This window comes from Fistularia commersonii, chromosome 7, assembly GCF_037954325.1.
Source record: "Fistularia commersonii isolate RoL2024-O1a breed Wild chromosome 7, RoL_Fcom_v1.0, whole genome shotgun sequence".
Taxonomy (NCBI): Eukaryota; Metazoa; Chordata; class Actinopteri; order Syngnathiformes; family Fistulariidae; genus Fistularia; species Fistularia commersonii.
The window spans coordinates 3,502,501-3,519,622 of NC_141290.1; the positions used below are offsets into that span (position 1 = coordinate 3,502,501).

The 17,122-nt window shown below is 41.5% G+C and overlaps 1 protein-coding gene across 1 annotated transcript in view; it reads right to left on the minus strand.

Annotated features, from left to right (window-relative positions):
- Nucleotides 1-7,253: 7,253 nt before the first annotated feature.
- Nucleotides 7,254-17,122, minus strand: part of LOC147232377 (ethanolamine kinase 2) — a 56,918-nt gene continuing 47,049 nt past the window's right edge. The window contains exon 8 of the mRNA XM_086149200.1: nt 7,254-9,124. Within this exon, the coding sequence (XP_086005326.1) occupies nt 9,055-9,124 (70 nt within the window). The 3' untranslated portion in view covers nt 7,254-9,054. The remainder of the gene's footprint in view (nt 9,125-17,122) is intronic.

Sequence of the window (17,122 nt, forward strand, 5' to 3'; positions counted from 1 at the left end):
TTTCGGAAGTTTCCAGCCGCGCGTCCCGAAACTAAGAACGCCACATGAGCCGGCGCGCCGTGAGACCTTCATCTGAATAATTGCTTACGGTTTTTCATCTAATGAAAACCGATAACAAATCCCGGGGGGTCAGCGGCCTTGGGACGGCGGCAACAATGACTGAAATCTAAATGTACGACCCGAAGAAAAGAAAATGACACGCACAAAAAGAAATCCCTTTGAAATGAGTTACTTTGGGCTGTTTCTGTGTTTCTCCCTCATTGAAATGTTGCATAAAGGCCTATACTTCTTTTTAATGCAATTAGACGGCGGCGGGGAAAAAAAAAGAAAAAAAAAAACCTACAGCACTTTATTTTTTTTCTCATGAAAATGGGCAATGGACAAAGGGCTGATTCTTCCCTTTTGAAGAAAAGTCCTTGGGTCTTTTTAAGTGTAATAGTCTGCTAATTAAATATTATATGTGTCACGAAAAATGGCACTTTAAAAGTAGCGGATTGTTTGTCTCAAAGACACAGCTGCAGCCTTGCTGAGTGGAAGTATGTACGGCGGCGAGGAGGTAAAGAAGGGTATTGTTGCCAGCCCTCCCCTCGTCTGACCCGCCTCGGTCCCTTCTTTCTTTTTTTCTTCTTCTTCTTCCTTCGCCAAATTAACAATCGCTCGTTCCTTTTGTGCGCCCGGCCGCCCGCAGACGAGCCCGTTTCCCTACCAGGCGCTTCCGACGGGCTCCGCTCGGGCCGGAACCCCCACGGGCCGATTGTTCGCCGTCGAGCGTAAAGCTTAAAATCGGGATTTTTCCAATTTTCCATTTATCGCGGATTTTTTTTGCAATGCCATGGGTAGCTGTGGTGTAAATATATCTTTATATATCTATTATTTCATTGTTTATTATTTTGTATTCATATATTCACATAAATACACATTCATATATATGATATACTACAATAATATAATTGTATCATAATAATATAGTCACATGGTTATATTTTATATATATGATTTGATATATATCACATGCTAATATATGTATTCATTAATTTTATATATTTATTATTTTGTAATTAATTTATAAAATCATACATATATTATATACAATTACTATGATACAATCATATGATTGATATATTATATATAATATACATCATTGAATACATCTAATATAATAAATTATACTCATATAAATATTAGTGAAGAAGTATTCATGAATTTTTATATATGTATTATTACGTGATTTATTCATATATATTATACACTATAATGATATATTAAAATATATGATATAATCATTGTATAATTAGATATTAAGTATCAAATATAATTTAATATATATCATGTAATATATCATACTTCTTTATTATACTGTATATATACACACACATACACACACACACATGCAGCTACATGCTATTGCTACTCATTCAAGTACAGGATTATAGGAAGGGTTTATAAAAGAATGGGAAATGTTAATAAGAGGAAGGGGGCGTCATAAAGCTTTAAAATTTAAAGAAATAATGAGATAAAAAATATGAAAACAGGTATACCGTATTTTCACACTATAAGGCGCACATAAAAGTCTTAGATTTTCTTAGATTAGAATATTGTGATTAAGTTCTTTATCTTCTGTAATGCAAATTAAAAAAACAAAAATTACTTTTTCATGATATTCTGATATTTTGAGATAGGATTTTTGAGTTTTCTTAAGATGTAAGCCATAATCAGCAATATTAAAATAATAAAAGGAAATATTTCAGTTGATTTGTAATGAATCCAGAATGTATGACATTTTTGTTTTTGTAATTGCATTACAGAAGATAAAGAACTTTATCACAATATTCTAATTTTCTGAGACAATCCTGTACTCATGTGCCTTAAATAATTTTTTTCCCCCCCGGCTAAAACCAAAACTGTTGATTTTTTATTCATAAAATGTGTGATCTTTACTGACTTGTTCAAATCCCTGTCGTGTTCTGCACCAGAAACGCGTCGGCACTTTTAGCGCGAATCCTCCGCGGTTAGCAAGGTTAGCCTAGCCTTGTTGCCATGACTCCCCAAATCATCCGAGTTCCTTAGCGGATCGCTGAAAAGATAAACATTTACAAATGGAATCTGAATTTCGCCTGGTGAGCAGAAACCGCAGGGAAACAACGCACACTCTGGGGTGAAGTTAAAAAAAACAGAAAACGGTCATCACGTCATAATATTCCCTAATTTTGACTGACGGGCGATCCTTACCCGATCTTTCCCCCCCCGGGAGGCGGAGCCTTGCGGCCTGTCCTGATTGGACCGCCTTCCGGCCAATCGAACTACAATCCCGGGCCATCCTGTGGAAAAATAATAATAATATCCCCCTTTTGCCTGTCCATTCCTTTCAATCAGACCATCTCCGGGACCTTCAGAACCTCCTCCGCGTCTTCATCAACCCCCCAAATTTGGACGACTGCAGTGGGGGCCCCCCTCCTCCGACCCCGTGCCCCCCCCAACCAGACTCCAGACTCCCTATTAAGGGATTTATGATTATGTTTAAGTGACTCAAATCACTTGGAAATATCGTAGTAATGGCATAATGCGGTAATACATCATGAGTTTGAAGTGAAGTATTTACGGTTTTCTCCCCAACCCGCCCCTGAACGCGCACGCGTTACGGCCACGCCGCGCCAAATGTCGTCAGTAAAGGTCGGTATCGCGTATCCTCGCAAAATGTGGGCGCCGACGTGGAGGGTATATAAAAATATAGTTACTGTCGTACTTCAGTTGGGATTCTGAACCCCCTCTGCTTTACCCCCCACGCCGAGAGCACGGTTAGCGGCGGTTTGCCGCGTCACAATTGTATCCTACTTCCTGTTTTGGCATTTCGTTTTTTGTCCAAATTCCGATGTAGAGCGGGCTTTCCAATGGCTTTTGGCATTGTAGCGTTGTAGCGTAGCATCAGTATCGGTGCTACTTCACATTGTTTACATTATTGTGCTCTACTGTATAGCTTTTTTGGCCTTTTTTCAGTGAGCTAGCACTCATTATGGCGACCCGAAATGTTAGTGCTAGTGCTAATGCTAGTGGTGTCTGGGAGAAGTTAAGAATTACAATAGATCTGTTATTGAAAATGGGTAAAGAAGTTGAGTCCAGTTGGGTTTTGTTTATTTTGTTTAGTCTGGGCCTCTCATCTTAAAATGATAGCACAGTAGCGCTAACTGACATGCTATGTAAATTCCGTAAACACGTGTGAACACAAGTTTTTGGTCATATCTTGCAAACAAACAAACTCGCGGACTTTCCACCTCGTAGCATAGCGGCATTGTTGTCGTCAACTGTTATAACGCACTTTCTTTTTTTTTTTCCAATGAGGTAGTCCTCAGTATGGTGACCAAAAAAGCTAGTGCTAGTGGTGTTAAGAAGAAGTTAAGAAAAGCAGTCCATATGAGGAAGGAAATACTAGCTAAACATGACAGCGTTGGAGTTACAGATCTAGCCAAACACTACAACATGGCTAAGCTAACCCTCTGTGCAATCCTGAAGAACAAATATGCGCTAAAGACGGCTATGTGGCTAAAGGGGCAACTACATTAACCAAGTAAAGGTGTCAAGTCTAAGAAGAGGTAGGAAAGTTATTGTTTGCTCTGAGGAATGAAAGACAGCTAACTGGAGTTAGCGTTAGCGAGAAAGCTTTGCTGATTTAATGAAGGAAACGCCGAGAACAAGTGCTGGCAAGACGAGAAAAACACCAGAAACACTAATAATTTAGGTCATCTTTAATCCCTTTCTGTATTTTTGCCACAAATAAACCCATAAAAAAGTTTCAAAAGAGTACAGGATGTTTTTTTGAGAGCAGATCAATGGGATTTACATTGATTTCAATGGAAATTTGACCGAAATTAAATACGTAGTCCAAGATTCCAACGTGCTCTCTTTTGTTTTTCGGGACTGTTAATCCAATCAGTCTAAATGTAGCAAACAAATGCTAAAGCTAAATGGTTTTGGCGTTTCACGCAAGAGGGAGGAACGTCCATTGTTCGTTTTTTTGTTCTTGTGGACAGTGGGCGTCATAGCTCACATCAGAGGCCAAACTACACACACACACACACACACACACACACACACACACAAATGCGTGTTAATGAATGTATTTGTTGTCTGCTCAGGGTGGTTTCACTAATCAAACATCACGGTTAGGTACTTTTAAAAAGGTTAAAACAAACTGACATCCATGAAAGAAACCTGTGTGTACATACGTGTGTGTGTGTGTGTGTGTGTGTGTGTGTGAGACAAGACGCCCGCCCTCCACCTAAGACCAACACACAGTCGTCAGTTTTGAAAAAACTGCTGTCGCTGCGAGGAAACCCTGCCTTTTCCCATTTTTTTTTATTTTTTTATTTCAGTTTATAAATTACATCCACATTTTGGCAAAAGCCACGATATGCCAGGTTTTATAGTTGATTGAATTTTTATGATCAAATCCTGCAATCCCAACCTTATTTTCCACATCATAGAAAAAATAAAAAATAGGGGCCTTACTAGATTAGTAAAAATTGGACATGTGGACGTTTTGTATTACACGTTCATTTCCACGGCCGAGCGGAACGCCGCGGCCGTGTGTGTTCCAAGTCCTGTCCAACTTCTGCGGAGGGGCATTTAAAAGTACTTGTTATTCCAAAACGATTGAAAATCAGGGGATCCGACAGCCGATCGCCACGGAAACAAAGGGTGAGCGGCCGGGAGTTTGTGGAAACACGGCTCTGAATCAAACCGCATTGCCGGAGTTTATCGGAGGTTGTTTTTTGGCAAGTTGTCGCGCATGGTTGCATATATTTATGTTTGAAGTTTTACATGTTGCTGTATGACATGAGAATGAATCTTGAATTTGTGTGAATGAACGGGTGAATGGTTGCATGCCTCTATTTGGAGCCGTGTGATTGGTCCAGGGTGAACCCCTCCTCTTGCCCAATGACAGCAGAGGTAGGCTTCAGCCCCTGACTGCTGTATGAATGAGTGGATGAATGGATTAATTTTCAGGTAGCTCCCTGGCTGCGTCCTCAGACAAGAGTGTGAACCCCCAGGGCAAGCTAGCACCTAGCATGGCAAAGAGTGTGAACCCCCAGAACAAGGCTAGCACCTTATATGGCAAAGAGTGTGAATTCCCAGGGCGAGGTTAGCACCTATCATGGCAAAGAGTCTGAGTCCCCAGGACAAGGCTAGCACCTAGCATGGCAAATAGTGTGAGCCCCCGGGACGAGGCTAGCACCTAGCATGGCAAAGAGTGTGAATTCCCAGGGCGAGGTTAGCACCTAGCATGGCAAAGAGTCTGAGTCCCCAGGACAAGGCTTGTACCTAGCTTAGCAAATAGTGTGAGCCCCCAGGGCAAGGCTAGCACCTAGCATGGCAAATGTGAGCCCCCGAAACGAGGCTAGCACCTAGCATGGCAAAGAGTGTGAACCCCCAGGGCGAGGCTAGCACCTTACATGGCAAAGACTGTGAATCCCCGGGGCAAGGCTAGCACCTAGCATGGCAAAGAGTCTGAGTCCCGAGGACAAGGCTAGCACCTAGGATGGCTAAGAGTGTAATACCCCAGGGCGAGGCTAGCACCTAGCATGGCAAAGAGTGTGAATCCCTGGGGCAAGGCTTGTACCTAGCATGGCAAAGAGTCTGAGTCCCGAGGACAAGGCTAGAACCTAGCATGGCAAATAGTGTGAGCCCCCGGGACGAGGCTAGCACCTAGCATGGCAAATAATCTGAGCCCCCGGGACGAGGCTAGCACCTAGCATGGCAAAGAGTGAGAACGCCCAGGGCAAGTCTAGCACCTAGCATGGCAAAGAGTGTGAGCCCCCAGCATGAAGTTCGTGTACGTGTGAATGGTTGAATGCTATCTAATGTGTATAACGCTAATATACATCAGCGGGGGTGCAGCTAATTGCTTGTTTATTTCCATTTCGGCTCATTATTTTCTGGTCCGTTTGCAGAGTCACGACTCCGACGGGCGAGAAGATACGAACCCCCCGTCCGTGCCACGCCGCGATGGTCGCGGGGTCTCGGAAAAGGCCGCCCACGACCGCTATCTTTTTATTTTCCGCGCCGCGTTTAACACGCTGATCGGGTAGCAGAGCCTAGCAAAACAGATAAATGTGTGTAACAAAAGCCTGACAGTGTGTGTGTGTGTGTGTGTGTGTCAGTTGCAGGGAAAGAGGGGATTCAGGGACACGACCAGTCTGGCCTCTTATGTAATAAATCAAACCATGCAGACAATCAGTTTTTTTTTTTTTTTCTCCCCACCACCGGACTGATAAATTGCTTAATCGTTAGTAATTGCATTTCCTCAACAAATGAATCACTGTATACGTACGTTTACGACACGGGTCATATGATGTTTACGCGATATCGGCACCAGCTGATGGACATGTTCGGGGTTTAACTCGATTTGCGTACGTCGTCCCAAAGGGAACCGGCTAAAATAGAAGCTACTGAAATACACCCGTGTGGAAACAGAAGAAGAGGAAAGGCGACGTTTTTAACCCTGAGATTTTTTGCGGGTGTGAGACGTCAGGAAGAAACAAAATAACAAACCTCTACGTCACAGGTTCTTTTAGTTTATTAGATCATTTTCACATTGATCGGGGCATAAATATACTGCTCAAAAAAATAAAGGGAACACTTGAACAACACAATGTAACTCCAAGTCGATCACACTTGTGTGAAATCATAGTGTCCACTCAGGAAGCAACACAGATTCATTTTGACTTGTTTTAAGGACATTACATCAAAGTTGGATCAGCCTGGAGTTTGTTTTTACACTTTAATTTTGAGTGTGATTCCTAATCCAGACCTCCATGGGTTGATACAATTGATTTCCATGGATCATTTTTGTGTGATTTTGTTGTCGACACATTCAACTGTGTAAAGAGTTTTTCATAAGAATATTTCATTCATTTAGATCTAGGATGTGTTTTTTAAGTGTTCCCTTTATTTTTTTGAGCAGTGTCTATAACTTGTGCGATCGCTTCGAAGAACATCCGGGATTATCCGAGTTCTCGTCCCTTTTCCTCGGTGGTTTCGGCGGAGGTCAACAAGGTCGGCGGGGGACACGATGGCGTCGGTGACGCGACGCAACCGATCCCGTTTCCTCCTCCTCCTCCGCCGAAAACTCAGCCTCATGTGACGATGTGAAAAACACAAACGCGGCTCATAAAAATTAATGAAATAAAAAGTTGTGGGAATCGTATAATGCAGATGCTGGTGAAATTTAAATCACAAGGGATGCACCCACTGAAGTGTTTTTTTTTTTTTTTTTTTTTTGTGATTTAATTTGGGAGCATCTGCTGACAAAGTGCACCGATACAATGCTTCGGTGGTATTGCAGGAAGCAGCTCGCAAATCGTACGTTGCTCTTAAACCGACGTCGTCCTCCAATTCAAAACCCTTCCGAGCCGCTCCCCTTGATATAATAAAGGGCTTTAGCCCGGTAAACATACACTGCCGTGTTACATCCCTGAAAGTACTATGTACACACAAAGTACACCCGCCGACGTACAACGCAGACCTGCTTTTGGACACTAAGTACACACATGACTGCCGTGTTTGTGTCTTCAACTGATATCAAACAAAACTCGTGTTGTATTTGCACATCAAGAGATGACAAGCCTGCGCTCAAGATTGATCGAAAAGTGGTCGGGCGGCGATGTAGCTTTTAGCAAATCCCGATTTCATCCATTCACCGGGGGGGGGGGGGGGGGGGGTGTCACTGTTGGCACGATCATGTCTGGAGGTCAAAAAAAAAATCCTTCTGATTGATGGATGAAATAAAAAACATAATAATGCTTACGTCTTCATCTCCCATGTCTTTATTGAGACAGTGATGAGCTGATACGGCGCTGAACGAGGAAGACGGCATTTTTTTGCAGCCGCCGGTCGTATTGGATTGCGCTACGGTTGCTAACTTTAACTAGGGTTTTTTTTTTGGGGCACTTTTTGCCCGTATTTGAGTTCTGACTTATGACAAAAATCAGGTTACATCGCGCTGTAGGCTCTGAATTCCAACATAAGTCGAGGACCCCCGCATCTATCTATCTATCTATCTATCTATCTATCTATCTATCTATCTATCTATCTATCTATCTATCTATCTATCTATCTATCTTGCTAGCTAGCTAGCTAGCTATCTATTCAGCTAGCTATCATGCATCCTATCTATCCACCTATGTATCTATCCTTATATATATATATATATATATATATATATATATACATATATTTATATTCATATATGTAGATTATATTATTCATATTTACATGAATACATTACATTTATTATTTATATTATTTTATGTATTTTTTAGATTACTGTATTTTTTTAATTTATTAAGAAAAAATTATTATTATTATTTATACACACACACACACACACACACACATATATATATTATATACATATATAAGCTTTAGCAGGTGTACGGACGGGATTCGGGCAACGGGAATCTATATTATATATGCATAATATAGATATATTATATATATATAATATATCAATATAAATAAGAGTTTAAGGCCGACAGACATTGATGTTTATAAACAGTCGATATAAGCTTTAGCAGCAGTAGATCTGGGTAGAGGATGGAAATAGTGCTCTATTTGGTACGGTTCTCCATGAGAGCACAAACACACACACGTGCGCGTATACACACACACACACACACACACACCCTGCCGAGAAATAATAACTCTCTTATGGATTTTATGATCGAGCCTCAGTTCTTCGGGCCCCATACGACTAAGTTAAATGTGGGACCAATTAATGTGTTTCTGGCATGAACTCTATCTCAATTGGCCAAATAGGCTTGTTGGCACGACGACTGCGGTAAAACAAATATCTCGAAAAAAAAAAAAAAAAAAAAAATCACACAAAACATATTAAACCTTACAGCCGCCTGAAATAACAAACAACGACGAACAGATTTATGAACGAATTTGATATTCCACGGCGGATTTATATTACGGCATAGAATATTACAGAAAGAAGAAGAAGAGGAAAAAAAAAAAAAAAAGTTGGGGGCTTCTTGGACTCTTTCTTCTCCATGTCTAGATCATTTTCAATAAAAAATATTCCTCCTTCTTCTCAAAGTAGTAGTTGAGTCGTGCTGTAGCGTATCTAGAGGAGGAGGGGGGGCACAGCATCGGTTAGCATGTCATTTTCCACAAATCACAATGTAACACACACGTTGGCATATAAAAAAAACAACATATATACATATATATATAGAAATGAAACAGTACCAACTACTTAAAGTGCTGTTGAATATCATATTACATGTAATGGTTCTTAAATGTTTCCCCACCTTTCATGTGTCCTTCCTCTACATTTAAGGGCTCACAAACTCAGGTAGGAGTTGAGCGCTAAGTGCGAAAAAGAACAAAAAATGCAGGGGAAAAAGTGGAATTCCGGCCAAAAAAATGTCCCGGTTGGTTTCATGTCGACAAGGGATTAGTGCCAGAGTCGTATCTGGTGGGAAACGCGATGCCGTGTCTCGCGGGGGGCAACTTGCTAAGCTAACAGCTGCTAAACAGCTGTGCTTGATAATTAGCCCCCAAGGCAGCTAGCGAGGCTAACTGAATGGCTTGGCTCGCTCCTCTTTTTGATATTTACGCAGGAAACTCTCAGAGGAGAATAGCGGCATTTTGTAAGAAGCAGTGTTTGGCAAAGAACCAGCTTGGTTAGCTCGCTAGGCTAAGCTTATTTATTAGCCTTGAGGTTGCTAGTTTTGCTAAATGAACAGCTTTCTGCAGATGTTGCCACATCTTGGCACACCGTTAGACATTTAAGCGTTTCCGGATCGTACCGGAGGGCAGCTAGCATTAGCGTTAGCTTACCATGCGCTACACCAATGAGCTGATTGACTTCAACATCAACAAGCTACTGTTAACAGCAGAAGTGTAAGGTTAGCTTGCGATGCGAACCAGGTTAATAGACAAAGGAAAATCATTTTAATAGAGGACAGGGGGAGTTACAAACATATCTTGATGAAATCAGGGCCACAAAATCAACCATAAAGGAGGGGGGCGGAGTCAAAGGACACACAAAAAATAACAGGAAGTGCATTTATCAAGGTGCAGATAATGGATTTCGCCAGCTAGCACAAATAAGTTTGACAAAAATACTGAAAACTCTACAAAGAAATCAAAAAAAAAAAAAAAATGAAATGACTTCACATATAACTCTGAAAATTGAACTACCAAGCATACAAGTATCGGGTCATTCTGACTCAAAGACTTGAGGTAGAGAGAGTTACTTTATTAGCCAAAATTAGGCCGTTTCTCACGTCGAATTGTATTTCTCCGATGTATCTAGCGACCTGTTTACATCGTGGACTTTATGTCGTCCATGTAAGGAGTGCTATTGAAGTAGCATGAGTACCCAACAGTTGTAGTCAGGAACACTGTCTCCGTCAATATCAGCGCGAGTCCAGATCCTCCCAGCTCAGTTCGGGCCGAGTACTTTTTGAGGCCACCATAAAAAAAAATCCTAAAGATGTGAACATGTTGTTCTACAAGTGTAGCGGTGACTGTCGAATAATGCGAGCGTGGTGTTTTGTTTCAGGGGCAGAATGCAAGGACTGCCTACGGCGCTGTGTGAAGTGCTTGGGGGGCTTTTGTCTCTTCAAACTCGCACCACAATGAAGTGTCTTGTTTTTTTTCCCCCCCGAATGAAAAGCCCGGCACATTTTAGAACTTAAACGTGAGAAGAGAAGCGTTGTGTTGTGAATACATCGGCTGTCTGAACATGCCGTCGCCCTTGGCCATTATACTACACCCTTTTCAAATGAAGTGAATATTTAAATGCACAGGACAGCGACGGCACTCTCATTTAATCGGTGTTTTCATTAAACTACGCGTTTTCTCCCTTAATGCTTTTTGAGACAAAAGATAATTGACACACTTAGTTGAATACCCTGGCCCTTCCTCACCTGTATCCGCAGGTAAGACTCTCACTCTCTAATTATCTTGCGAGAATCCTGCTCTTTGAATTTTCTTTTTTTTTTTTTTTTTGTTCCACGCCGATGAAAAAGCAACTTTCCTCCGTGGAGGGGCAGCCTCGGGTATCGGACCGGAGCCTTAAGGGGGGGGGGGTCGGTGGGAGGCATAATTCATGACATCTGGCCGGGGAATGTCCGGAGGTTCCCTCAGGAAGTGCTAGAGGACTTCAGCGGGGACGTCTGGGTTGACTTAGTCGTGTGGACCCCGTTTAGTAGAAGCTTAAAGGACGGACAGATGTTTCTTTGTCGCTGGGCGTATTTTGTCAAGAACGGGCATCTGTCGGGACGAACAGTCGAACCGCAAAATCATCTCCTCTTTGTCGTGGCGCTGCTCTTGTCGGCGACATGCCTGAAGTGGACCGGCGCTAAGATGTTGTCGACTTAGAATCCGAAGGGAAAGGGAAATGTTTGACGCGAGGAAGGAGGTGGAAAAGTTGCCCCGTCAATGATGGTGATTTAGCACGGTGGAGGCACTGAATTGCATTACAAATAGAGATAGGGGAAAAAAAAAAGGTATGAAATATGTGCGGGGAATCCAAAAGACTGCAACTTTTAGCGGTTGATAACAGAAGTAAGCTTGAATGCTACGTTGGCAACCGTGCCGAGAATTAGCACCAGCTGTTGCCGTTCAAAGCGATCGGAATCGGCTTTGCAAATAAATTTGGGACGATACGCCGATGACGGTCGCTATGATCGGCAGTTGACCGGAATAATGTTACACGGCTGCGAGCTAACAGAAGTGCTAGCAATCCATAATGACCGTTTGGTCCTCAGTAACAGTATAAATGTAAGTAAATGTGGTGTAAAATAAATAAAACTACTACTGTTAAATAACCCTGAATTATTATTCAGTCATATCCAAAATGTTACATATGCATTTCTATGTGACATTTTGACATTGTTTTTCTGGAAGGCTAACTTTAGCATACTTAGCTCCCTGTTTGGTGTCAAAACACCAACGTAGATTTTACTCTTTGACAACCAACGCTGCATCATAACACAAAAGATATAGCGCTTTTTTGATTGTGGGAAATGTAGTTTATGATAAATGCACGCGTTTGACTTTTTTATTTTACGACAATCGGACCTTTTGAGATGTTTTCAGAGGCCACATAAAATGACGTGGCGGGCCACATTTGGCCCGCGGGCCTTGAGTTTGACGTGTGCTGTAGCGCGACTAAAAAAATGATATCTAAAAAAATATAAACGAACATATCATTCGCATGCCATAACATCTTATTTTTCCCCGAGTCCTTGGGCGCTGTCATTTTACAGGTTCCCAAACTCGATGGTCAATGTTATTTCTTTTATCGATATCGAAGGCACAGAAGAGCCTCGGCTTATGAATTAAGCACACCTGAATATAAGCTACACCGGGTAAAAATATCTAAATAAATATATGTTTACATATAAAGGCTGAAGTTGTCAGTAAGCCACAGGTGTTCGCATTATAACATGAGATATTTAATTAGATATTCTAACAGAAACTTTTATTAACGGTGTCTTTGGAGGCTCAATGTTTTGGCGGTGTGTGTAGCTCGTTAGCCCAAAGAAAAAAATCCATAAATTTGCCGCATCATTGTCTAAGCCGCAGTGTGAACGAAATAGACCGGAAATTACTTGACTCAGCAATTTTGTTTCTTTGTCGTGCAAAATTTGATTGAAAACTTTATCATTAGGGGCGTTCACAAGCGTTCACTACTGTATTTACGTAGCGTGTTGTTTAGCGCTACTATGCAAAGAGATCCCAATCAATCGCAATCATTTTTGAGACCCACGCTAATGCTAACTCCAGCTCGCTGTTCTTCATTGTTCATTATTTGCGTATGCAAATAAAAAAAATCACTGATCGAAACATTCCGCGCTCCTGTGACACAAACACTGCTCTCATGTTTAGCTAGTATTTTCTTCTTCAGATGGACTGTACCTCTAAACACCACTAGCACTAGCGCTTACTTTTTGGTTGCTAAAATAAGGGCTAGCTTACTGAACAAAATTGAAAAAAATGTGTTGAAACAGTAAAAACAACAATGCCAATACATTATGACGCAAGAAGTCGGAGTTTTTGTTTCTTTGTCGTGCAAAATTTGACTGAAAACTTTGTAGGTTTGTTATCAGGGGCATTCGCAAGCTAATGTACCTAAAGCTAATTTACCTAGCATGTCAGTGAGCACTACTGTGTTAAAAGATCGCGATCGAATCAAAGCTAGCGGCCCAGATTGTGGAAAAGGTCAATCGGACGACCGGATGAACGAAACCCGACTGGACTCGATTTTTTCCTTTGTCGAACGAGAGCCCGTTTTCGTTTTAGCGCGACATTTGTGAGACTAACACAAGCCGTGTAGGCGCGGAGTCATTTAATCGGCTTAGCGCCGGAGTTCAGTGTCTGCCTGTCCAAAAAAAAAAAAAAAAAAAAAAAAACCCAAATAAAAATAATAGAAAATCACTGATCAAAACATTCTGTTCTCCATCTGTAATTACCCCCTACTCCCACACACGGACACACACTCTTTACACCATTCATAAGTGAAATTATATTTGAGTGTATCCATTTAAAAGAACAGCAACCTTCACAGACGGTTCCATTCATCCCTATTTTTATTAAGGCTGACATCTAAAACTAGTGTGCTTAGCGTTTATCATGATCAGAGATGAAACCGAGCTGTTTTTCTATTTAGTAAAAGTAGAGGAAAATGAACTCGGTCCAAAGCAGGTATTCCATTTCACAATGTGCTTTTGTGCACGATTTCCCAAATTTCGTAGCGGGGCTATTCCAAACAGTGGGCCTCCTCCTCCATCATTTCCTCATAGTAATGTCTTTGTCGGATCGCGGCCGGCGTTGCCAACGCGTCCACAAATCTAAACCGCCGACTCACACACACACTTTCAACACGTGAATAAAATCACAAGAAAAGTAAATAAGGAGCGCAGAAGCGAAAGGGCGGCTCGGCGTTCCCGATTGTCACATCCACATCTGGCTTCGGTTAGAACGCCGGGCCTCGGCGACGCCTGTCACTCGATGGGAAGTCGGCGGGGATTTGGCTTAAGGTGGGGGGGGGGGCACACACACTCACACACACACACACACACACATACACACACATGCTCTAATATATATGGGTGTGAAAAGGAGGTTGCGCTTTTGATTTAATTATTCCACCGACACAAAACAATCCCCCAAATTGAAACAACATGCTCCTTATTCCGAAGGTGGGGGGACGTTTTGGGAAACCCTCACCGTCGCCATGGCAGCGACCCCGAACCGAAACCCGATTCTGACCCCCCACCCCCCCCCCCCCCCTCCGCCGAACATGGACGGTGTTTTTCACCGACGCAGTTAAGAATCCGGAGTCGTGCTTTTGAAAGGCGAAGTTTTGCGCGCCGGCCAAACCCTGGAATTTCGAGAAGACTTTTCCGGCCAGATACCGACTTTTTCGGAAACGACCTGTAATCCGTCTCCGAACTGTTATTCGGTCAGATAAACCTTCTCGGGATCAGCGGCAGGGGTGCGCGCGCTTTTTTAGCATGCGAGCTACTTCAAAATGATCTAATTTCACACGCTTTGAACAACACGGCTAATTTATGGCCTTTTTGGGGGGCTAACTAGCATCACGCCGCCAAAACATTGAGCCCCGTCACATCGGACCCATGAAATAATCATGAAATTCTGAGATTGTACAATTCCGACACCGAAGAAGACGACTTTACTGGTTTTAGTCGCAGGAAGACCAAGATAGCGATGATAAATAGAAAATGGGTGAATGGATGGACTTTTCCTTGTGTTATTTATTATTAATCTTTATCATCAAGCGTGTTAGAGACGCTTTTCGGAAAGAAAAGGATTTCCAGTATGTATTTGTGTATGTTACCGATAATTAAAAATAAAAAAAAAGTTTCTGTGTAAATATCTAATTAAATATCTCATGTTGTAACGTGGACACCAGTGGCTTACAGACAAGTGTGGCCCATATTTGCAATCATACATTTATTAAGATATTTTTAATATCAATACTAATTAATTCATATATATTAATTTATATTAATTTAATTTAATAATAATCTTTTTCATCGTCCGTGTTAAAGGCACTGTTTGGAAAAAAAACCTTATCAGTACTTATTTGTGACAGGTTACTGATATGAAATTAATTTAAAGTTTAAAAGATATGTGTAAATATATATATATCCATTTATGTACACATATATTTATTTAGTTATATCTAGGCGGTGTGGCTTATATCGAGGTGCGCTCAATAGTCCAGAAATCACGGTACTATAAAAATGCAAAATTTAAAATTTATTTATAAATAGATTGAGAATTCTTTTTTTTTGTCCGCTAAATGTTGCATAACTGCATGAACACAAATTGCACTTTTCAGACAACTTTTTGTTACTCTAATGACTGAATGGATGGTTCAGACAGTAGCCAGTGCTAGCCGTAGCTAGCCGTAGCTAGCCGTAGCTAGCCGTAGCTAGCCATAGCGTTTATGAACTGTCCAAAGGCGCCGCTCCACCACGTTTGGAAGTGGTAAGTTTTTGGCTTCTTACTTGGTCCAGCTCTCCAACTCGCTTTAATACCCTTTCTTAAGTTTAAATGAAATAAATTGGAGGATAACTAGGTAACTTGTTAGCTTGGTAGAGTTTTGCAGCACTTAGTGCTTAATGCCTGCGGTGGCCCTTGGCAATAGGCTGATGTTTATTTTTTTAATACTGTGTAATCTACCTACACTACCTTTGTGGTCGACGACACCATCGTGTTTGGATGTTTCAGAGGAACCGTGAGATTAAATTATGTTATTGCCGTTTAAGTTGCAGTGGGTTTAAAACCCAAAATGAGATTAAAAATTATCAACACAGCCATTTTAAAGCCATTTTAGTGGGTTGTTGTCAAATAAGACGACAGAAACACACACACACAAACACACACACACACAAACACTAAAAACACTTCCGTTTTCATATGTGTTACGCGTTTGATTTAATTATAATTAGTTGCAAGCTCTGCATGTTTTTTGCCGAATTGAACCGAAGCTCCGCCCCCGACGCTGTGACATCACATTGCGAATCCCGTGCTAGATTAGAGGGTTGTTGAAGGAAGTTAAATAAGGTGACACACACACACACACACACATGTTTCTTTTTTATTATGTGTTGACTTTTGATTTAATAATAATTAATCGCACTATTCTGCAACTTTTTCGCCTAATCGAACCGAAGCTCCGCCCCCGATGCTGTGACATCACAACAGGAGACCCATGCTAGAATAGTAGGTAACTTACGGCGACACACTAACACACACACACACACACACACACACACACACACATATATCTGGTTTCCTATGTGTTGTACTTTGATTTAATTATAATTAATCATAATTAACTGCACGGCTCTGCAGCTTTTTGCCTAATCAAACCGAAGCTCCGCCCCCGATGCTGTGACATCACAACATGAAATTGTTGAAAGAAGTTAAATAACATCACACACTCACACACATACACACATTTTTGTTTTCCTGTGTTGTACTTTTGTTTAAATTATAATTAATCGCACACTTCTGCAGCCTTTTCGCCAAATTGAATTGAAGCTCCGCCCTCGAGGCTGTGACATCACACCAGGAAACCCATGCTACAATAGTAGGTTTTTTAAGGAACTTACGGCGACACACACACACACACACACACATATCTGGTTTCCTATGTGTTGTACTTTTGATTTAATACAATTAATCATAGTTAATCATAATTAATCGCACCGCTCTGCAGCTTTTTCGCCTAATTGAACCGAAGCTCCGCCCCTGATGCTGTGACATCACAACGGGAAATTGTTGAAAGAAGTTAAATACGGTCACACACTCACACACACACACACACATTTCTGTTTTCCTGTGTTGTACTTTTAATTTAATTATAATTAATCACATAGTTCTTCAGGATGCTGTGACATCACATTGCGAATGAGTGACCCCGACCACCCCACGCTAGAATAGTGGGTTGTTATAGGAAGTTAAATAAGGCGACACACACACACACACACACACACACACACACACACACACACACACACACACACACACACACGTTTCTGTTTTCCTAACCCTAACCATAACCACCACTTGC